We start from the raw sequence: 22,938 nt of genomic DNA on the forward strand, positions 1-22,938 counted from the left end.
CCCCTGTACTCTGTCTTTACTGAGGCACTTCCTACTGATGGTTTTGGTTATTGTTTTTCATTTCTTCCTCATGTAGTGTTTTGCTCAAGACGCTTTGCAATGCTGGTTTTCTGGCTGCAAATTCTTTTAGCTTTTGTTTATCATGAAAGATTTTTATTTCGTTGTCATACCTGAAGCTTAATTTTGCTGGATACAGAATTCTTGGTTGGCATCCAGTGTCTTTCAGTGTTTGAAATACGTTGTTCCAGGATCTTCTTGCTTTCAGTGTCTGTGATGAAAAATCCGTTGTTAACCTTATTGGTTTACCCCGGAATGTAATCTGCCTCCTTTCTCTTGTAGCTTTTAATATTTTCTCTTTGTTTTGTATATTGGATATCTTCATAACAATGTGTCTTGGCGTTGGTCTACTGTGATTTTGTGTGCTCAGTGTCCTGTATGCATCTACAATTTGTATATTCGTTTCCTTTTTTATTTCTGGAAAGTTTTCTGTAATTATTTCATTCAGCAGGTTACTCATTCCCTTGGTTTGAATCTCTGTGCCTTCTTCTATCCCAATGACTCTTAAATTTGGTTTTTTATGTTATCCCATATCTCTTGGATGTTTTTCTCGTGATTTTTTACCTCCCTTTCTGAGTTGGCTAGACTCTTCTCAAGATGAAATATTTTGTCTTCATTATCTGACGTTCTGGCTTCTACTTGTTCCACTCTGTTAGTGATACTCTCATTTGAGTTTTTAATTTGGGTTATAGTTTCTTTCATTTCTAGAATTATTGTTTGATTTTTTTATAATCTCTAACTCCTGATAAAGATGCTTAACTTATTCTTTTATCTGTTTATGTAATTCATTTTCAATGTATTCTTTCACTGTTTGAATTTGCTGTCTCGTATCCTCTTTAAGGTTCCATTCTATCTGTCTAAGGTATTCCTTGAGTTCCTTATATGACCATTTTTCTGATGGCTCTAGGTCCTCCTGAATATTTAGGCTATCCTGCATTGTTTGTACTCCTTTTCTTCCTTGCTTTTTCATGCTGCTCATGTTACTTCTTGTTCTCTTTGACGCTGAGTTACTGTTTACTCCTATAAATTTATTTGATGCTTGGGAGAAAAGGTATTAGAAGGGAAGGGAAGAAGTCATTAAAGAGAATGAGAGTAAACAGATAGAATTCGAGGAAGGGGGAATAAGAGAATTGAAAAGAAATGAAAAGACAAATAATAATAAAAAAATGAAAATTAAAATTAAAAAAAATAAAATAATAAAAAAATTAAAAAAAATTTTTTTGAAAATTTACAAAACAACAACAAAAAATGAAAAAAAAAACAAATTAAAAAAAATTAATAAATGCAGTCAGAGTTTGATTAACTTCTCTTCCAGTAGGTGGAGCTGTGCCCACTGGGCCAAGCTTCTCCTCTCAATAGGTGGGAACCAATCACTGTGCAGCAGCTTTTCCTCCCAGACTGGGCGGGTCTCCAATCCTGGGTGCCTAGGGCCTTCTCTTGTGTCTAGACACTTCCCCTCTTTTCCTCAAGCCAGGCCCCGCTCACTGGTGACGCTCACCACAATATTGGCTACATGCCAGGTCTGCTGCTCCTGGGAGCTCTGTTTTCATGAACGCCTGGGCACACTCTCCCTGTTTGCCATTCCCTCGGACCCTAAGTTTGTAGAGCTTGGGGCTGAGAACCCCCAGCGAATTTGCTTGCCCTCCGGTAGCCACGCCCCCTGTAGCTGGTGCAAGGGACCTCAGTTGTCAGCACTGGTGGGAGCGGTAGCCGGGAGTTCTTGACCGCAAGTCCCGCGCCACTCCTGATTCCCTCGTTCTGGCTATCCAGCTCACGGGAGAGCTGGGAGGGGGGAGGAGCCCTTAAGGTTTCCCCCCCGCTGTGTGGAGAGGGAAGGCTAGGGGATTACACACCTGTTGCCACTGGTTCAATGAAGTTATCTCCTCCGCTGTGTTTTGGTGACATCAGTTCACTGCCATGGTGGTATCCCATGCAAATGGTGACAGTTCGTTCCTTTACCGGGTGACCAATGTAAGGGTGGGTCCTGACTGTCTCTCTCAAGCCCTGTTTCAATCCTGTGGCCACTGCCTATGAAGGCTCGGTTGTCATTTACTTCCATAGGATCAGAAGGGCTGACCAATTGTTTCAGCGGGATCGTTAGTGCTGAGTCATAGCGGTTTGGCTGCGAGAAGCAGGCGAACAAGAGCTTGAATGCAGCTGATCCCAGCTCGGTGTGTGTTCTGAGAGGCCCGGACTGTTCGCCCCAGATCCACGTCAGCTGTGCATTGCCTTGTGATCCTGAGCAAATAGCATTTAGACAGTTTACGACTCCCTATGCCCACGCAGCTGAAGAGGTCAGAGATTTGATCTCTCCGCGCCGGCTGCCATGTTGGATCTCTCTGAGGCTGACTTTGAACTCATGATCCTCCTGCCTCAGCCTCCCCAGTAGGTGGGATCAGAGGCATGCGCCACTGTACCCGGCAATGCCAGAGAGATTTTAAATACAATTTGTATTTATCAATTAAAAACAAAAAAAAATTAAAGATAGAAATAACATGTCCTGGATTTAGTGATCACTTGGATGAAAGAAATGAAGAAGGGACTCAAAAATTAAAAATTTTAATCATGGGAGATGGGGAGAATGAGCTAGACACATGGAGGTAGAGGGAAATGAGTGAATTCCAAGACATGGTGAGTCTAGGTTATGAAAGAACATCTAAAAAGAAAGAGCCCATAGGCTGGAAGAGATACTTAAGGTGGAGAATTGAGCTGATGGAGCCAAAAGAACAGATGAGCATTCTGAGGAGAATGAAGCAGATTAGGCATCATGGGAGCCTCAGAGTTAGAAAGTAGGTAGCAGGGTTTGAGGACCGGTGAGATGATACACAAAAGAAACGTCGCCATCAATTGCACTGTCACATTTTGCTATATAGTGCTGCTTATTCTCTTGTACTCCTGTAGCCCTGGATTCCTTCTCTGAGCGCAGCATCGAAGGACTGCTGTGAAAGGCATGATGTTGATTGCAGAAAGGTGATGTTCCCCGCCAAGCAACCTAGCTCTGTTCATGTGCTGTTACTGAACCCGCACTCCTCAAATGGATGTATTGAGTGTTTCCTGTGTGTCAGACACTGTTCCACACACTGACAATATAGCAGTGAACAAAATGGATTAAACTCTGTCATGGTGCTTATATTCTGGTCTGTAGGGGCAGGTGAAACAGATACTGAACAAGATATAAAAAGAATTCAAGAGTGGTGGCACATGCCTGTAATCCCAGCGACTGGAAGTGTAAGGCAAGAGAATTGCAAGTTTGAAGCCAGCCTGGGCAACTTAGCAGACCCTGCCTCAAAATTAAAAAGCAAAATATAAAGGGCTGTTGATGTGCTCTGTGGTAGAGTACCACTTGTTTAATCCCTAGTACCTTAAAAACATTTAAAAGGAAAAATATATAAGAGGTGGTGATGAGTGCTAAGGCAGAAATGAAGCAGAGAAGGAGAGTGAGGAGTGTTGGGACTATTGGGAGTGGTGTTGCCATCTTAGAAAGGACAGCCAGGGATGGCTCAGGAGTAACACCTGAGTGAACATCTGATGGTGGTTAAGAACATTCTGAGAAAAGTGAACAGCAAAGGCAAAGGCGTGGAGCTGGGAGCATATTTGAGGAGCAGCCGGAAGCCAGGAAGCTGGAGGGCAGTAGAAGGAGGGTATGATGTCAGCCAGGTAGCAGGGATTGGGGGGAGGGGGAGAGAGTCACACTTAGGGCCTTAATCTGAGATTACTTGACCACATTTCCAGGCTCCTTTACCTGGTGGTCAAATGACTGATCTCTGACCAAGGAAAGTTGACAGAACTGATGTACACTACCTTCCACTACTGGCCATCAGTGAGCCATGTACAGTTTTCTAAGTCCTCTTTCTATAAACCCTTTAAACCACAGGATGGAAGGAATCCAAGTTCCTATGAAAGAGCCACTCATTGACCGGAAGCAATCATTTTGGACTTTTTGTGGGTAAGAAGTAAAAATTAGTTGGTTTATGCCATTTATGTATGGGGGTTTATCTCTTATGGAGCCAGCATTCTGCTAATATAGGTGGGAAGACATCGTTTTGAGTAGAGAAGGGACATGATCTACGATTTTAATAGAATTACAGTAGACTGGAAAGGGTAAGGTTAGAAGCAGGGAGGGCATTGAGGAAGATTATTTTTTTTTTTGATAGTGCAGGTGGAGTGATGGTGGAAGTTTTGTCCAGGTGATTCAGTGAAAGTAGTGAGAGGGGTCAGATTCCGAATAGATTTTGAAAGGATTTCCTGATGGGTTAGAAATGGGGTGGAGAGGGAGAGAAAAAAAAGTCAAAGATAAACTGAAAGGTTTTGGGCAACAAGAAAAATGAAGCTGCCATTTACTAGATGGGGGAAAATTTGGGGAGAGTAAGTTTTGTGTGATAACATTGAAAGATTAGTTTGGACTTGTTGAGATGCCTGGTTGTGGGAGACCAACCTTACGGGTGACTGAGTTACACTCCCCAGCTGGGTGCTGAGGCACTCAGTCACAGAAAGGGTGTGTCTTGCTACAGCCCCATGGGTGAAGCTATGCTCACCTGTTCCTCTGTAATATAACCCCTTGCCCTGTTTAGGGTAGAATATTCCATGGAAGTGCCTTGTGTGTGTCCCCTTCTCTTACTGTGCCCTTGGGTGTGGCCTACCCAGGTGTCAGTCAACCTGCTGATAGTGGACATCATGAAGACAGACTCAGCCCCCTGAAACCTGACCCCTTGCCTCATTTGAATAGCTTCTCCTCAATAAAAGGAGTCAGCGCATGCTCTCGCTCTCTTTCTGCAGACCCTTAAGGTCAGAGGAGCCGTCACAGCGACCCCAAAGAAAAAGGTATTTGTGTCTCTTGTGTGGTTATTTCGTGTAGCCCAGTTAGCCCAGTTTAACTAGAGTGACCCCTGAGCCTTTTAGTCGCGAGAACAGAAACCCGGCACCTGGTAGGAGCGACAGGTTGTAGGATTGGTGGGGTTGAATGAGACTCAAACTCAGAGGAAAAGATAGGAGGTGGCATAGTGGGACAGTAGGAGTAATGGGGTAGGATGCAGGTTTTAATGGAAAAATCTAGTTGAAATCAGAGGAGTCAGTGGCTGAGAAGGGTGGAGGATAGAAGCTCATAGAATGGTGACCGGAGTATGGAAGGGTCATCTATGTGGACATTGAAATCACCAATAGTTAGGATGTAATTCATCCTTGGGAGGACAGTGATTCAAGAGCTTATTTTTTTTTAAGTTCTCCAACCATTTCAGTCTAAAGCCCCATTTGATGAAGACAAAGACCCTTTTGGAATATCTTAAACCAGAGCAAAAACATCCAAGAAACCTTCCAGTTGGAAGTTAGTTGGCTGTTCTGCAATCCTCATAGTCTGGACTTTATTGAATGCAAAATATTGCACAAATAAAAAGAGACCAGTCCATGGGCCATCAGACAGGACACTTTTTAGAAGCCCTCTTGATCTATAACTTGTGAACATGTACTTTGAGCCTATCATCATCTCTCTTTGGAATCATTAATTTAATAAGCACTAGCACAGTATGTCAGCATTTCAAGGGAATGTCATACACAAAAGAAATTAGCCAGTGTTTGCAGGACTGACACAACAGCAAACCTAGGAAGTTTGAAAACCAAAGAGCAATTCACTCTACTTTACACACATCTTACAACCTTCTGTAGGAAGCATTCCTCAACCTCAAACCCAAGTCTGACACACCAGGGCTGTGCTAGCAAGGCCAGGTTAAGAACAGTCTAAGGAAGCAGGTATATAGCTTGAATCAGAAGAGAAGGACCATAAAGCAAAACTGGTGAAAGGGGAATTTGAAGGAGAGTCCCTTGCACTGTTCAGAGTGATCTGAACAGAGAAGAAAACACACTTTTTTTTTTTTTTTGGTTTATGGCTTTACTTTCAAGTTTTAAATTAGATAAATAGAAGCTTAGTGAGGCATCTCTCAGTGATGTACTTCTTCTCTTGTCCTCTTCATCTGTTCTCCCAAGTCTCTTCTGCTTCCTTCTGTTACCTCTTCTCTTTGTATCTCTTATCTTCTTTGACTCCCTCCTGCCACCTCTCTCTTCATCTCCACTTGGCTCTCTTCAGCCTCCCCTCTGCTTCTGCTCCTCACATTGCTTCTCCATCTCTTGGCTCCAGCCATTCGGAGTGCAGGTCTTTCTGTGCCCACTCACGGCCCTTGGGATGGGATTGGGCTGTGCTTGTGTGTGGTACTGAGGATGCAGAGGTAAGCACAGCTGGAATGAGGAAAGGCTCTGCTGTCACCACATGATGATGATGACCCTAGTTTTCTCTTAGTTGCTGCTTTCTCTTCCCCTCTGTCCAGATAGAGTCCCTGGATGGAGCTGAATGCTGCCCAACAGTGTTGGTTAGGGTTGCACAGACTTGCCCCCGTGTAAGTCAAATAGAGTTTCCTGTGAGTGTCAGAGAGAAAAGTGTTTGATAGCATATAAATCACTCAGAAAGTTCTTTTATAGGCACATAGAGACAATAGTCTCTCCTTATATTTGTGGGGCAAGGATGCCTGAAATGGCAGATAGTACCAAAACCTGCAAATATTCTGTTTTACCTGTAGGTATGTATCTGTGATAAAGCTTAATTTACAGGTTAGGCATGGTAAGAAATTAACAATAATAACTATCTTTAAAAAGAAAAATTATAACAACATAACAAAAATTATGCAAATGTAGAATGTAGTTCATTCTCTCTCTCTCAAAATGTGGAATTTTCAATTTAATATTTTTTAGATTGAAGTTGTCTAGGTTAACTGAAACCTCAGAAAGCAAAGCTGCGGATAAAGAAGAAGGGGACTACTGTACTCAGGTTAATTTTTTAAACTGTCAATTATTAATGGTCTCTTGTAAGCATTAGTGGTTCATGCCGAGTATTGTAGCATGCACCTGTAATCCCAGCTACTTGGGAGATTGAGACAGAAGGATGGCAAGTTTGAGGCCAGCCTCAGCAATTTAGCGAGACATTGTCTCAAAATAAAAAATGAGCCAGGTCTGTGATTCCAGTGGTTTGGGAGGCTGAGGCAGGAGAATAGTGAGTTCAAAGCCAGCCTCAGCAACCTAGCAAAATCCTGTTTCTAAATAACATATAAAAAATGGCTGGGGAGGGGCTGGGGATGTGGCTCAAGCAGTAGCACGCTCGCCTGGCATGCGTGCGGCCCAGGTTCGATCCTCAGCACCACATACAAACAAAGATGTTGTGTCCGCCGAAAACTAAAAAATAAATAAATGAATATTAAAAAAAAATGGCTGGGGAGGATATGGCTCAGTGGTTAGTACCCCTGGGTTCAATCACCGTACCAAAAATAAAAATTAAAGAAAAAAAAAAAAAAAAGAAAAGAAAAGAGCTGGGAATGTAGCTCAATGGTAGAGTGCCCCTGGGTTCAAAGCCCTAGTTGGGGAGGGAGTGAATTATTGATTTTTTTTTACTTTAGAAAACAAATCACCCCACCTTCTCTATGCTCTGTCTCTGTCAGACCACATAGGAGATCCTTCACAGATTCTTATTAAATGAATGAAGGATGGATGGGGGAGTCTTGGAGCAAGAAGAGAAGAAGGTGGGACCTCAGGGAAGTTTACCTGACCCAGGCCTCCCTCTCTGTACCCCAACCCTGGCAGTACAGAGACTACCAAGTGATGTGTGGTGGAGCAGGGCTCTAATCCTAGCTCCTCAGGAGGTTGAAGCAGGAGGGTTTTGCAAGTTCAAGGCCATCCTTAACTTAACAAGACCCCATCTCAAAATTTTAAAAGGGCTGGGGGTGTAGCTCAGTGATAGAGCACTTGCCTAGCATGTTCAAGGCCCTGGGTAGAATCCCCATTACTGGGAAAAAGTAAAAGAAAACAAAGTGCCAAGAGCTGTAGGAAAAGAGACTGGCTGGAGGGAAGGGTGGTTAATAACTCCCCGAGGAATCTCTTACACCTCTCCACAGAGCAAGGAGACGGAGCCCCAGCATCATTCTACACATGTCTTTGTCTCCAGTCACTTGTGAGAACTCTGGGAGCTCTGGAGGAGCCACACTGCAGAGGTTTGCTCGGCCCCATTGGAGGCAGGGAGGTATGTAGCAGGAGAGAAGAGAGCAGGAGTCACATCAACCATGCCCCTCACTCCCACCTCACTACGTGCTCTGAAATCACCCTCAGCACTGGACCCAGTCCTGAGGCTGAGCACCAGTGCTGTCCCATGAAGACCCCCAGACCAACCCCATCACCATACCTATGGATGGGGCCAGCTGTGGCCAGGTGGAAGCTGCCAGAGTGCTGAGGAGTGAAAGTGGCTGCGGCCCAGAGGGGTTCTCTCTTTCCCACTCTCCACAAGTGAACGATTCCCTCCAACTGAGGTCACGGGTACAAGGGATGCTGTCTTCCCGGGCAGTATATTTCTCTAGGTTAAGAAAAGAAAAGCATTTGCACTCTGGCTTACAGAGCACTCTTACAGCTTACAGCCAGTCATTGGGGTGGGGTGGACTACTTATGCGCCAGGCACTGTTCCAGACAATTACACACATTCTTCCTCATTTAAGCCTCATGACAACTTGGTGAGGGCCGTGCTGCCATAATCCCCATTTTATGGAGAAGAAATGTAAGGTCCAGAGAGGTTGAGTAATTTAACAATGGTCACATTATGAGGTGGCAGAGTCAGAATTCAAAGCCAGGCAGCCTGGCTCCAGAGCTCACATTTTTCCCATCACACCATGTGTGCAAGACAGCCCCATTGAAAGGAGGGACCCACTGTGGCTGGGACAAGTTAACTGAGTACATTTCTCCCAGAAGATTGGCCAGCTGAATTGGCAATGGCCTTGAACTCAGATCAAAGCCAGAAACTGTTCTTGGTCTCCTTAGCCCTGGTTAGGGCTGAAACCTTGGCATCACCCGGGAGCATGTTTCAAATGTACTATTCTCCAGCCCCCAGACCTAATGAATTAGAATCTGCACTTTAACAAGACTTATATGGTCTGTTTGTGCTTTAAATTTTGGAAAACACTGCAGTCTTAGGCCATGCCACCCACTGATGGAGAGCCAAAAGGTTAGCTATGCAGGTAAGCTTTGGGCCTCTGGTTTTTTCCAACTCTCTCTAGTTCCACAGGCTGGAGTATAACTGCCCTTTCAAAGTGTCTTTCCACTACCTGGTCCAGTGAGAAAAGAGGTCCAGAGGACATCCCAGGATGGTTCATTGAAATTAGCCTAGGAGCATTTTCAAACATCTGGCCCCCATGACATCAGATATTCTGTGACCTTGAAATTCTAGCTGTTCTCTTCAGTCCCAGAAATAAATTAGAAACATTCTCTGTTTCTGTTTTTTCCACCCTAACTTTGTGGGTTATGTTTAAGTATGTACGTACCTGTGTGTGTTTATGTTTGAATGCATGTGTAAAAATCAAATGTCACAGAACAGGAGAAAGCAGTCAGACTGGGAGGAAATGGAATTCAGCAGCAGCTCTGCTCGCCATTCAGGACAGGGGCTGTGAGCTGGCTGAACGTGGTCTGTGGCTATGTTATGTTTGCCCACTAGATGTTACCCTACACTGTGCTTTAATTTTTTTAATGGAGGAGGGACATGCCATGTTTTTTTAAAAAAAATCCATATTTAAGTCTTTCAAAAACTTAAAGTATGTGGCATTAGCAGACCTGTGTTCTAGCACACCCACAATCAATTGAAACCTTCCCCTTTTTTTGTTTTGTTGCCACTGTCCCCACCACTCCCTATTGTCTCTTCAAGGTTGAAACTAAGGTTCTGCTGCCAACAGTTTGTTTATGTATATATATTTGGTTGTTGATGGACCTTTGTTTTTATTTCATTTATATGAGGTGCTGGGAATTGAACCCAGAGCCTCACACATGCTAGGCAATCACTCTACCATTGAGCCATAACCCCAGCCTCTCAACAGTACTTTGATTATAACTGAGTTAGAGAAAAGTCAACTACTTCTTCTATTAATGTCCCCAGACTTTTACCCATTTATACCACCAGTGTGTAGGCCTGGTTTGGACAAAAGTTAGTAGAGCTCCCTTAAGAGTAACCTCCTCTAAATTCCGAAATAGAACATGATGTTCTGTCTGTCTCCTGAGCCAATATGGAGAATAATTTGTTCGTAGTATGGTATATGGGTATTTATTGAACTCCTATTGTGTCCCCAGCCTGTGCTTGTTGGTGTGCATAATTCAGAGACATGAATACAGTTTAGTATTTGTTGAAGAAATAAGCCTACAAGACAACTAGAGAATAATGTTGAGAGTTTATGACAAGGACAGATAAGTTTGGGCAGGAAGGTGGTGCGAACATAGGGTTTAGGACAGGTAGGATTTAAAGTGAACCTTGAGGGGAGGGGAACAGAGAGGGGATGAATGAGCTATGGGAAAGAATAGCTGAGGTTTGGCTGCAGAAGCTGTGGGCTGGAGGTGGGTGATGAGGAGGCAGAGGAGGTGAGAGACAGGTAGGATGGGGAAAGTTTATGCAGGGCTGCAAGTGAATTGGGGATAAACTAGAACCGGGAAATAAGACAATCAACTACTGCTTCCAGAATGTGTCAAGACCGCCCACACAGATGGCCTCTTCTTCCCGGAATGCCTTCCCTCATCCGCTCAGCCAGCTCACAGGAATTCATCATCCCCCATGACTCTGCTCAGACCCCGAGCCTCCTGGGCCAGAGTCCTGGGGGGCATGAGAAACCTCCTTCTTTGTGCTCCTTTGGCAGGAGAGGTTTTGTAATTTTGGTATTTACCCATCTGACTCCATTCCAGGATAAAGTCCTTGAAAGGGCCACTGTGTTTTTCTACACAGTGACCCCAAAGCCTATCAACAATGAGTGGCACTTATAAAACACTCAGTACATGCTTTTGAATAAAAAAAATGACTGAATAAACTAGTGGGAAATTACTGCAGTCTTTGGGGGAAGGACTGAGTGAGGATAAGGTCTATGGGTCCTGGAAATGAAGTAAAGAATATAAAAAATATTTCAAACTGTTGTTAGAACTTGGTGCCAAATTGACTATAGTGGCAAAATTGCCCAGAGGAATTCTACTGCGGCAGGGAAAGATCATGGCAGTCCCCATGGCACCGGGAAGGTCAGGAGAGGGAGCAGCAGAGGATCTGACTCCTAGGCCTGCGGTGGGGACAGTTCTCCCAGGCACAGTGCCTTGGCCCTCTCTTACCTGTGCAGATCTTGTGGATCTTCATCTTTTTGCAGCTCCTGGAACTCCAGTCATTTCAAGGTCAAGGAAATGAAGGTTGAAAGTAAAAAGAATAGAACATCAAACTCGTATTTCAAACTTATTTCTAGTTAGATTTTTCCTGATGCAGAAGCTTTAGAGAGATGTAAATATGAAAAAGACCAGCTGTGGCTACATTAGGTGGGTGCAATGCATATTAAATTTCCAGAAGAAAAAAAAAAAGGAAGAGGGAGGTAAGATGGGGGAAGCAAGAAGTAGAGCCCATGCTACTGATTTTGCTGAGGAGAAGGGACTGGGACTCCATTTGTTGGATCCTGTGTCTCAGCCATTTATTTTATTTACTGTAACACTGCATGTTGTTGCCAATGTGCACAAACTGATACTAATTGCAACCAGACTGGAACCTGCCTGAATGAGGAGAAAAATCACCAATCAGGGGTTTCTGCTGGTAAACTGAAGCAAACAAATGCCCATACAAAGTACTGACATAAAGTGAAGCAAAACCCACCCTGCCTCCCATTTTCTTGCACCCCTCTGACCCATTTTGTGTGTGCTGGGACAGACTAGGTTGCCATAGCTTCATAATTGATCTCTCCAAGTCTCTTCTCCCTCCCTTCAAATCAACTGTCAGAGCAGCAGCTAGCATGACCTTTTTAAAATGTAAATTGGATCACGTCATTTGACTATTTAAAATGCTGCTAAGGCTCCCACTACATTTAAAGTCTAAATTCCTTCTTGTGGCTTCCTAGGCCCTGCCTGGCTGAGCCCCTGCCCACTTTTGCTTATTCTCTTCCACTGCCACCTGCTCTTCTTCCCTACTGGCCTTCCTACCCTTTCCCAAACTCACCAAGCTTCTTCCTCTTTCATTCCTTTGCACCCATTTGTTCCTTTTCCACTCTTTCTCTCTTTTTTTGGTACCTAGATTGAATCCAGGGGTGCTTAGCCACTGGGCCACATCCCCAACCCCCTGAGTTGCTTAGGGCCTTACTAAATTGCCCAGACTGGCTTTGAACTCATAATCCTCAAGCCTCAGCCTCCTGAGCCACTGGATTACAGGCCTGTGCCACTGCAGCTTCCACCCTTTATATTGTTACTGACTATACCTCCCTTCAGGATTTAGTCTCCTGTGACCTTCCAGAAACATCAAAAGCTGTCTAGGTCAGTGATTTCCAGTAGGCCCCTCGTAACTCAGCCCAGTTCAGTGAAGCAATCTCTTATAGTGATGAAGAGCTCATATAGATCTGAGCCCAAGTCCCTGCTCCAAGTGTACCTGTGAGCATAATGGGCCTCAGTTTTCAGTTCTCTAAAGTGAAAATAATACCAATAATGCAGCAGAGCACCTAATTTTTTTCAGGCTTGCTACTAGAACAAAATACATTTCCCAGACTCCCTTGAGTGTGGCCATGGGACAGAGTTGTGGCCAATGAGATATGAGCAGAAAATGTCTTTTAGGTAGTAATTAAAAATCAGTGATTTAATAATTGGAGACAGTCAAAACTGTCCTTTTGAAATATCTTGATTTATTAGAATCTAGCACTCTTTAGCTCAGCAATGTGACATCTTATTCAGAAATTTCTTAGAAATCTCTGTATGATACAAACAGTAATGATGCCTGGTATATGTTCTTTAGCACTGGAAAACTGCTAAGATTTTTTGTGTTAATACTTTTCTACCTCCAACCCAAGTTAGAGCTCATAATACACATTAATAATTACTGAGAGCTTACTTATATCCACCTCCAAACCTACATCAAGTGCTTAGCAAACAGAAGTATGCTAAGCACTTGATGTAGTATAAGCTCATTTAATCCTGACAATATTTGGCTGCGGTTGGCATTATTTTCATTTTACAGATCTGAAAACTGAGGCCCAGAGAAGTTACACAGTATGCTCACAGGTACTCTTGGAGCAGGGACATGGGCCCAGATCTATATGAGCTCTTCATCACTATAAGAGATTGCTTCCACTGAGCTGAACTGGTTCTTAGTTTGCTACCATCACTCAGAAAAAAAATGGTGATTTGCTCTGCCTCTGAGCTTCTGGTCTACCTGGTTCCTATTGTGCCAAAAATCTCTTTGTGGCAATTCATTTTTCTCCTGGTGATATTTACTCATCTATTTGTGTTCTTTTTTTTTTTCTTTTTTTGTAGGGTGGTACCAGGGATTGAACTCAGGGGCACTCGATCACTGATCTACATCTCCAGTCCTATTTTTTTTTTGGGGGGGGCAGTATTTTATTTAGTGACAGTCTCACTGAGTTGCTTAGCACCTTGCTTTTGCTGAGGTTGGCTTTGAACTCGTGATCCTCTTGCCTCACCTCCCAAGCCGCTGGGATTACAGGTGTGCACCACCACACCCAGCTTCTGTTCTTTTAAGCCACAATGACATTCACTGGGACCTAGAGCCCCACTTGCTTACTGGTCTTGGTACCTTCTGGTCTCAGTGTTTTCAACTCCTATCTTTCTTAATACATAAGATTCAATGTGAAGTCATCTGTACATAGAGGGATATTTCTTCAAGCCAAGAAGATAGGCTTGTACCATAGAACTTTTCAGAACAGACTACACATTTAGAAAACAGTCACAGAAACTCCATGAAGTCCAAGCAGAAGCCAAGTGAGCAGGTAAATGAAACCAATAGATTGATAAGTGTTTTTAACGGTGTTTTGGGTATTTCTGTATAGGACCAGGAATTGGATCAGAAATTAGGTTTAATTTTTCCACCTGCGTTACCTTCCCCATTTTCTTTGACAAAGAGTTACTTTTCATTTTGTGCAAGACTCCTCCTTGAAGTCAAACCTACCTTGCTTGCTCTGTGGAGAAGGGGACAAAGGTAAAGGGCACCTGGAAAAGGCTAAGCCAAGGATAAAGACCGGGTGCTGCGCTGCGTGGCAGTACTTTATTGAACCTCCATGGGCTCATTAACCCAGGGACTTGGTTTCTGGATCTCACTGCCTAGATCATCTGGGCTGCAGGAAGGGACATCATGGTCTGCTAGATTTAAGTCATGTACCTGAACTGGTTCCGCTGGTGCAAGTCGGCAAAGATCTGAGAGAGGGCCTCACTCTCCCCCTTGGCCATCAGCTGCAGGAGGCTCTCACTGGGGTGGGAGGCTTGGGGTTTCTTCTGTACTAACTATATGAAGAATGAACAAAAACCAAGATGGTGGTGAAGGCCTTAGGACCTCTGTGTATTTTCTCAGTATCATAGTCAAAACTCTCAAGAGTTGGAATCCAATCTCTCCCATTGGGCAGCTTGTATGTATAGAGGCAATTCTGACCATGTCTGTTTATAGCCATGTACTTTGTGCCTCTAAAGTTAATATCTTCATTGAATACTTGATAACAATTTAGTAGAGAGCCTATTCCCATTAATATACCTTAACATAGTTTATTGAATAGCCTACCAATGTAAACTTTAATAAAGTTAATACTACTTGGTTTTATAATGAAATGTAGGAGATCATATATTTATTTTAAGTATAAAGTATATTTTAAGTATATTTAAGTAATATTTTATCATATATTTAAGAATTTAATGAATTAAAAACATTTCTCTGGCTGGGGTTGTGGCTCAGCAGTAGAGTACTTGCTTAGCATGTACGAAGCCCTGGGTTTGATCCTCAGCACAACATAAAAATAAAAATAAACAAAATAAAGGTGTTGTGTCCAACTAAAAAATAAATTTTTTAGAAAAATAACTTCTCTAAGAAAATCCTACATGAAGTTGCTTTTTTACAACTGTCTAAAATTAATTTCTTTCCTGTTGCTTATGATATTCCAAATGTACTTCAGCTGCACATGCTGCCCCATATTAATTGATTCACTCACTACTGAAAATCAACAATGCAAGGCAATAAGGATATAACAGATAAGAATCTGTCTTCATGGGATGTATGGTATAGCTCATAAGCAGAAAAGACCTGGAGCAAAAGGGTCCAGGGGGCTTTATTGGTGAAATCTATCAAATATTTTAAGAAGTAAAAAAAAAAATCACTTTAAGATTTTTCACAAAATCTTCCAGAAAATAGAGGAGGAGAGAACACTTCCCAGCTCACTCTCTGAGGCTAGAATTAATTTGATCCCAAAGCCAGAGTATCATAAAGATATCACAAGAAAACTATAATTCAGCATCTCCCAGGAACATAGTCTTCTAAATACTTATCAGAATGCTAGAAAACCAATTTATTTTTGCAGGAATATATGGTTGATTTAACATAAAAAATCAATTAATGTAATAGCATATGTTGACAGAATAAAGGACAAACGTCATGATTGTCTTCATAGATACAGAGAAGCATTTTAACAAAGGAACATCCTCAAATTGATAAAGAACATTTACAAAAATCCCAGAACTAGCATCATACTTAATGGCAAATGACTAATTGCATTTCCCCTAAGACTGGGAACACAGCAAAGACACTTGCTTTGCTTCTTCTATTGAACATCATACTGAATGTTCTAGCAGCTGCAATAAGGCAATAAATAAATGAATAAATCCAGATTGCAAATATATCTATCTTGTTTGCAGATAATATCAGTGTATTATTTCACAAGTTAAAGTAGCAATATTTGGGTAACATAAATGACTTTTGTAGATTTGTATGAATCAGTGAGAATCCAGAAATAAATCCTTAAATCTAAGATCAATTGAGTTTTCTTTTTTTTTTCCTTTTCCATTTTTTATTGGGATCAATTGATTTTTTACAATGATGTCAAGGCAATTCTGGGGAAATGATAATCTTTTCTACAAATGATGGGGACCCCAATTGTATATCCACATGCAAAAACAAACAAAATAATGAAAAGAAGAAAGAATTTAGTCTCTTACCTCATGCCACACACAAATATTAATTCAAAATGGATCACAAACCTAAGTGTACCAGCTGAATCTACAAAACTTCTAGAAGAAAACAGGATTAAAGATTTGTGGGTTTAGGTTGAATAAAGAGCTAGATACAGAACCAAAGCCTGATCCACAAAAAGTTGACCAACTGCACTTGATCAGAATCAAGCATTTTCGTTCTTCAAAAGATGTCATTAAGAGCATGAAACCAGGGCTGGAGCTGGGCTCAGTGGTAGAGCACTTGCCTAGCAGGTGTGAAGCACTGGGTTTGATCCTTAGCACCACATAAATAAATACAATAAAGGTATTGTGTCCATATACAATTAAAAATATTTTTTTTTAAAAAAGAGCATGAAACCAGGGCTAGGACTCAGTGGTAGATGCATGCAAGTGCAAGACCCTGGGTTCAATCCCTAGCACTGAAGATAAGAAAAAGGAAAAGAAAGGAGGAAGGAAGGAATGAGACAGTGAAAAAGAAGAGAAAATAAATACAAGTTACAGAGTGAGAAAAAATATCTGCAGATTATATATCTGATGAAGGATTTGTATCCAGAGTAGAATTTGAAGAATTCTCACACTCAGTAGGAAGATGAAACTCACTTTAAAAATTGGTGAAATATTTGAATAGACATTCCACCAAAGATGATGTATGAAAAATTAAAAAGCCTAGGAAAAGGTGCTCAACATCCTGAGTCACTAGGGAAATCCAAATTATAACCAACACATATCTGCAAGACTGACTATAATAAAAAAGATGAACAATGCTGGTGTTAGAATGTGGAGAAACATAAAACCTCACAAATTGTTGGAATGTAAAATGGTCACTTTGGTAAACAGGTTTTCAGTTTCTTTAAAAGTCAAACATAGGGGCTGGGGATATAGCTCAGTTGATAGAGTGCTTGCCTCACATGCAAAAGGTCCTGGGTTCAATCCCAAGTGCCACACAAAAAAAAGTTAAACAAACTTTCCATAAAACTCATCAACGTTATTATTTGGAATCTACTGAAGACAAATGAAAACATGACTATACAACAGTATGTACAAGCAGCATAATTCATTAGAGCCCCAAACTGGAGCAATCTAAATGTCCATCAATTCATGAATGGATGAACAAAATGGAATCTACTCAGCAATGAAAACAAATTAACTACTGATAGTCAGTGACTTTGCCCCAGAACTGGTTCCATGCTGTCATATGGATGAACTGTGATAAATGAAAGTCAGACACAAAAACTATATAATATAGGATTCCATGTATATAAAATCCTAAGAAAGATGACTTTACAGAGATTGAAAACAGATCAGTGGTTCCCTAGAGCTAGGTGTTGAAACAGGGAATGACTGCAAATGGGCAACAGGGACTTTTTTAAGGTGATAGAAATGTTCTAAAACTGGATTGTGTTGACGATTAACAATTTCAAAATTATAAATTTACCAAAACTGTTGAAGAAAACAGGATAAAAAGTATGCAGTATACTTATAGTGTGTGAATTTTATGGTTATAAATGGTAACTGAGTAAAACTCTCTGTAAAAGGCCTAAAGCTGGAATTGCCTACCCAAAATGCTCACCAACAACTAGTCTAAGCTCTGCCTCTGAAGGCTGGTGACGGTGAACCCTTCCCTTACCTTAGAGTTTCCAGATGGGCTATAGCAATTCTTGGGTACCAGGCAGTGAGTGACAAGAATCCTAGGGTCTTTGGTGGTGATGGACAGGCCCGTCTGCAGAATTTGAATCAGTCGGATCCAGAAGTGGAAGACAGTCTTTGGATGGTCAGGGTGGAGTTTTAGGTAGTAGATCTTCTCAGTGACTGTTCTCAACCGCAGGATGCGTTGAAGGCGGTCACAGACCTGGAGCTCCACAAATTTCAATGGGAGAATCCTGAAGGCACAGGGGAAGACACTGACAACCCCATTGCTTCTGATGTGACCCTATCTTCACTAAAATAAGGGGTGTCTCTTTGTGGATAGAAGCTTTTAGGGGTAGGAGAAAGAACACTTAACCTAGTGCTGCTCAAACTTTGTGGAGACCAGACACACAGAGGAGCTTACTTAAAACACAGATGCCTGCAGATATCCCCAAGGATTCAGATTCTCTAGGTCTGGACTGTGGCCCCGGAATCTGCATTTTAATCTCCACCCTCCCTGCCATAATTTTCATGCTGATATTCTTTAGATCCAGCTTGAGACACAGCCTAGGAGTGGGATGGCTGGGATTATGGGTTTTTGCAAATTTTGTCTTGACAGGAAGAAGTCCATGTGTCCAATTTGTCCATTCATTGACCTTAGTGCCTCCATAACTCTTCCCAAAGGTGCTGAAGTTCAAGGTTTTGGCCTTGGGTCTAATGTTAGTTAGCTGGGCCTGGGTTGTACTTGCTATAGGTACACCAATAACATAGCAGAGAGGCCTGCCATGTAGTAGTATGGAGAAATGAAAAGGTTTCTTGGAACTCTGGGACTATCTAGAGATTCATGAGGCAGACTACAAATTGTCTCAAGAGGTTTAAACATCAAGAACATCTGCTTTATTCCAGACAAATACGATGTGACCATATGTTAAATTCTGAATGGGACCCTGTCCCAGACATCTTATAGATGGGAAAACTGAGAAGCAGTAGGTGACCTGTGCTTCAAACTAATTTTAAGTCTAGCTACTTGTATATCAAGGATTGGAAAGAACTGGCCTCTCCCAACCAGCACTCCATCTGTCAGACCTCACTGCCTCCTCGCTCCTTAGCCACAGACTGGGAGGGCTCCTCTGAAGTCAGGGATGGGGATGAGTGCAGCAAGAAGGGAGAGGGCTTGTAGACTGGCCCCTCCTCCTGTCCACACCACCCCTCCCTTATCCCACATGCCCTTCCATTTTACTACCTATCTGGGGTTATTGCTGTCTAAAAAAGGTCACATTACCACTGTGTCTGCTTTCTCCCCACCTTTAGTCACCACCTCGGGTCCCCTTGTCACTGTCTTGTCCCTCATTCCCACCTGCATTGCTTACCTCCTCAGGATAATCTTTGGAGCTTTAGATGGTCTGTTCCATGTCTGGCTCTGCCCCGGATGCCATTTGACTCTGGCCATGAGGAGGACGTTGGGAAGGGGCAGGCAAGGCACAGAGGAGGTCACCCCAAGGGCCACGGTGTTGGGGGCTTTGTTGATGTCTATCCAGTTTCGGCCCCTTTTGACCTGCAATGCAGCCCCCAGGCACAGCCTGAGTATTTGGCAGAAGTAGCAGTATGTTTTAGCCCAGGGTTTCTCAACTCGGCACTATTAAGATGATTCTTTGTTTGAGAGAGAGGCTGTACTGTGCATTGTAGATTGTTTATCAGAATTTTTGACTTCTGCCCCCAGATGCTACTAGCAACCACTCACTCAAATTGTGAGAACCAAAAATGTCTTCAGACATTGCCAAATGTCCCCGGGTAAAGGGGCACAATATCGTGGCCTGTTGAGAATTATTGTTCTAACTTATATTGGTTAAAAAAAAAAAAAGAACAAACACCACCAAAAAAATCCCCACAAACTTATACTAGTGTCTAAATGACCTGCTATTAACAACTGTCCACAAGAACTATAACCTAGGCATCTATCACATTTCCGTGAATCCCACCCTGGTCTATTTCCTGCCTTTCCTCTGAGAAACTCATCCTGCAGGCCCTCCTTGGAGGAGCTCTCTAATCTCCTGCACCTTTATTGGCTGGGAATTTCCCTTCCAGCTCCACAGTCTAGTTTTTCAAGATTCTGTCTGGCCCTAGGGGACACCTTAAGTGCCTGTTCCACCAGGTGCCTTGCTTGCTGCATCTTCAGATCAGTCCAACCCTCTTACGTTAGAGCAAGTGGAATAAGGATGTGCAGGTTTTGTGTCCAGTGACACCTCCCCCATGATAAAGCAGAGGATTGGAATCTGAACCCAGGTTTTCTGGGTCCCCAGCTCCTATTCTTTCTCCCATCATCATTTCTGTCCTGAACCCTCAAAGACCATCTCCTTTTCCTGCCTCCGTGTCCACCTGACTTTGGGCAAAAGCCTGGAGGATGACATAAGCTGGGGCTTCACATCTCAAGTCCTCCACTCTTCCCAGGTGTCCATGGCTACAGGAGAAGCCCTGGTCAGGGGGACTGGTCTTGTATTCCAGGCCCCCAGCTTCTCCTTGCCTCAGTTCTCACTCCATTCTAGTTCCAGGAGTGATTGTCCTGCTCACATCTTGGGAACAGGTTTTCTTTTCTTTTAATCAAGGAGTACTATTCTGAGTCACCCAAGAATACCTGGACAAAGTTGCTTTCAAACACGACTGAGTCAGGAAACAGGTTGAACTCTGGAGAATGAACCATCTGGCAGAGCAGTCCCTCCTCTACACCCAGGCCTACTCCAGGGTTCGGTTCCCCATCCACAGGCAAGAGGCCCCTGAATTCTTCCCAGGCATTCAGGGAAGGGAAGGTTGGAAAAGATCTTGTGACTTGTACTGTCTTCTTTGATTTCCGCCAAGTCTTTCTATGTGGAACTGATGTCAACATTTCTACACATGCTCAGGGGCCGGCTGCACATTTGTCCTGGGATCTCGCTCTTCCCTTCTGGCCTTGGGCAGCTGGCCAAGCCCCGGGCTGGCCAATCAGCTCACAATGATGAATGGATGACATCATGAAAAACCAGCAGGCCTGCAGGAAAGGGAAATGCAGAGGAACCTCCCTTTTCCTCTAGACTGTTGCTGGGACTTACTGATGCCCTACCAACCCCCAGCCCTTTCCTGGACCCCAGGACGTGGCTCTCCCAGAACTTGCTGAGAAGGGAGTGAAAGAGGTAGGAAGCAAGAGCTCCTTCTGCTGCCAAGAGGAAACAACCTTGCTTTTCGACCCTCCCTATTTTTTTTTTTTACTTTGCATTTTTTTTTTTTTTTTAAGCAGGGGGTATCCAACCCAGGATCTCAAACATTCTAGGCAAGCACTCTACCACGAAGCCACACACCTAACCTAACCATCCCTCACTCTACATTTTACTTTATTATTTATTTATTTATTTATTTTTGGTACCAGGGAATTTTATTTTTTGGTCCTGGGGATTGAACCCAGGGGTGTTTAACCACTGAGCCACATCCCCTCCCCGGCTCTTTTAAAAAATATTTCCTTTAGAGACAGGGTGTCACTAAGTTGCTTAGGGCCTTGCTAAGTTGCTGAGTCACGTGCCACTGCTCCTGGCGCCAGCACTCCCTTGTTTCAGTGCAACACATCGCAAATAATGTTAAGGGCTGCTCATCTATTCAAACTCCAGTCTTCCTGAGCTCTGCATGATGGGGTCCTCCACTCCCTGGGTTTGAGCGCCTTTTCTGCTTCTAGGGGTTGCAGGGCAGCTGACACTTGTTCTGTGCTCTGTTATGGCTGGCTGGTTACTGCTGCAGGGTTCATTCCCTTAGGAGGCCAAACTGCAGGAACAGGAGAAGTAATTAGTTTCTTACCCGGAGGCAGGCTTTGGACGAGCATCTCGCAGGAGGAATAGCACCCATGAGCCGCTCTTCTGGATCAACAAGCAGATCCTCCTCTCTGAGAATGACAGTGCCTCCCACCTCCACTGAGCAAGAGGAAGAGCCCAAATCCTGGAGCAGCTACATCAAGGGCAAAGAACCAAGCAGGTGGATCACTGATCAAAGCCATTTCAAGGAGAAATCATATTCTACTTTTTTTTTTTTTTTTTGGTGGTGGTGGGGGGAGTGTACTGGGGATTGAACTCGGGCACTCAACCACTAAACCACATCCCCAGATTTTTGTATTTTATTTATTTATTTGATCCTCTTGCTTCAGCCTCCCCCCAAGGCACTGGGATTACAGGCGTGTCACCATGCCTGGCAGAAATCATCTTTTAATTGGGATAAAATTCCAGCACTTATAATGTATCACCATCAAAGTCAAATGTGATCAGTGTAGAAAACCAGTTTGACAACAAATATAAGTGAAGGACAAAGCCTGATGATTTATTATTTCATTGCAGAATCGGGGAGAGGGCTGAGGTTTCCCCACGCAATGTGGCCACTGTCTCCCCCGGTCATCTAGTCATCTAGGTTACACCCTGCCTGAGCCTGTTACAGCTCCCTGGTCAGTGACACAACTTCCGAGATCACTATCCTTTTGTTTACTATGTGGGAAAAATATCCTCCATGGTAATATTCTCTAAGGATGGGTTCAGAGACCACATCCTGTGGTTTGCATTTCCCTAGAAACGGAATTATGATACCACAGCAATGGTCATTAATAAGCTGATATATTGGAAGAAGTGAAGATGTGGGAATGAGGTGTGCTTGACCCTCTGTCTGTCTGTCTGTCTTCTGGGCCTGGAGTGGGCCTGTGAGAGAATGATTGTGTCTGTTGGACCATGGGAGGATCCTTATCGTACAGGAAGAACATTTTCTTGACATTTAGGTGCTTTTACATTTATCTCAAAACAAAATTCAGGACATGGTACATATTTCTATGTAGTCTTCTATAGCAGGTAGCCCTGTTTCTTTTATTCATCCACTTTTCCTGTTAAAATACAGATATCTTGAAGCTGGGGCTGTAGCTCAGTGGTAGAGCGCTTGCTTTGCACATGTGAGGCACTGGGTTCAATCCTCAGCACCACATAAAAATAAATAAAGATAATGTGTCCATCTACAACTAAAAACATATTTTAAAAAATACAGATATCTTTCTTTACATGATTTCCACGGTTTAGAATGGAAAAGACTGCTTTTCTTTTGTTCCATCTTTCAGATTCAACACAGAAAGAAACCCTTAGTATACAGTTATCCTGCTGACTTTTCCAGGAAATAAAAAATCAACTGAGATGGATGTTCTGCTGCAATTTGCTTAATTATCAAGAAATTATTTTGCCAGCTAAAGGCTGATGTTTAATT

At 42.9% G+C, this 22,938-nt stretch overlaps 1 protein-coding gene and 1 long non-coding RNA gene across 4 annotated transcripts; one reads left to right on the forward strand and one right to left on the reverse strand.

Annotated features, from left to right (window-relative positions):
- Positions 1-6,047: 6,047 nt before the first annotated feature.
- Garin1b (golgi associated RAB2 interactor 1B) lies at positions 6,048-21,644 on the reverse strand. Of its 3 annotated transcripts, none has more exons than XM_021722350.3 (8): positions 21,508-21,644; positions 20,324-20,713; positions 19,062-19,246; positions 17,693-17,945; positions 14,234-14,355; positions 11,206-11,243; positions 8,270-8,437; positions 6,048-6,459 (listed from the first exon to the last, which is right to left on the reverse strand). In XM_021722350.3, exons 2-8 carry the CDS (start codon positions 20,570-20,572, stop codon positions 6,446-6,448), a joined length of 1,029 nt encoding a protein of 342 aa, XP_021578025.2. In that variant the 5' UTR covers positions 20,573-20,713; positions 21,508-21,644; the 3' UTR covers positions 6,048-6,445. The 3 variants fall into 3 exon arrangements, with proteins under 3 accessions (XP_021578025.2, XP_040147569.2, XP_077896399.1); XM_040291635.2 differs by having other exon boundaries at positions 11,206-11,249; XM_078040273.1 differs by lacking the exon at positions 20,324-20,713 and having other exon boundaries at positions 11,206-11,249; positions 21,508-21,634.
- LOC144375420 (uncharacterized) lies at positions 20,635-22,010 on the forward strand. The gene is made up of 2 exons (XR_013435250.1): positions 20,635-20,855; positions 21,518-22,010. It is a non-coding gene; the product is annotated as an uncharacterized LOC144375420 (long non-coding RNA).
- The last annotated feature ends 928 nt before the right edge of the window (positions 22,011-22,938 follow it).

The sequence above is a fragment of the Ictidomys tridecemlineatus genome, chromosome 2, assembly GCF_052094955.1.
Source record: "Ictidomys tridecemlineatus isolate mIctTri1 chromosome 2, mIctTri1.hap1, whole genome shotgun sequence".
Classification (NCBI taxonomy): Eukaryota; Metazoa; Chordata; class Mammalia; order Rodentia; family Sciuridae; genus Ictidomys; species Ictidomys tridecemlineatus.

Coding starts and splice junctions, on each gene's coding strand:
- Garin1b (XM_040291635.2), bottom strand. CDS start 20,572: ATGTTGACATCAGTTCCACATAGAAAGACTTGGCGGAAATCAAAGAAG. Junction 17,946..19,061: donor CCAAAGATTATCCTGAGGAG/GTAAGCAATGCA, acceptor CTGTGCCTTCAG/GATTCTCCCATTGAAATTTG. Junction 14,356..17,692: donor GCCCATCTGGAAACTCTAAG/GTAAGGGAAGGG, acceptor TTCTTCATATAG/TTAGTACAGAAGAAACCCCA.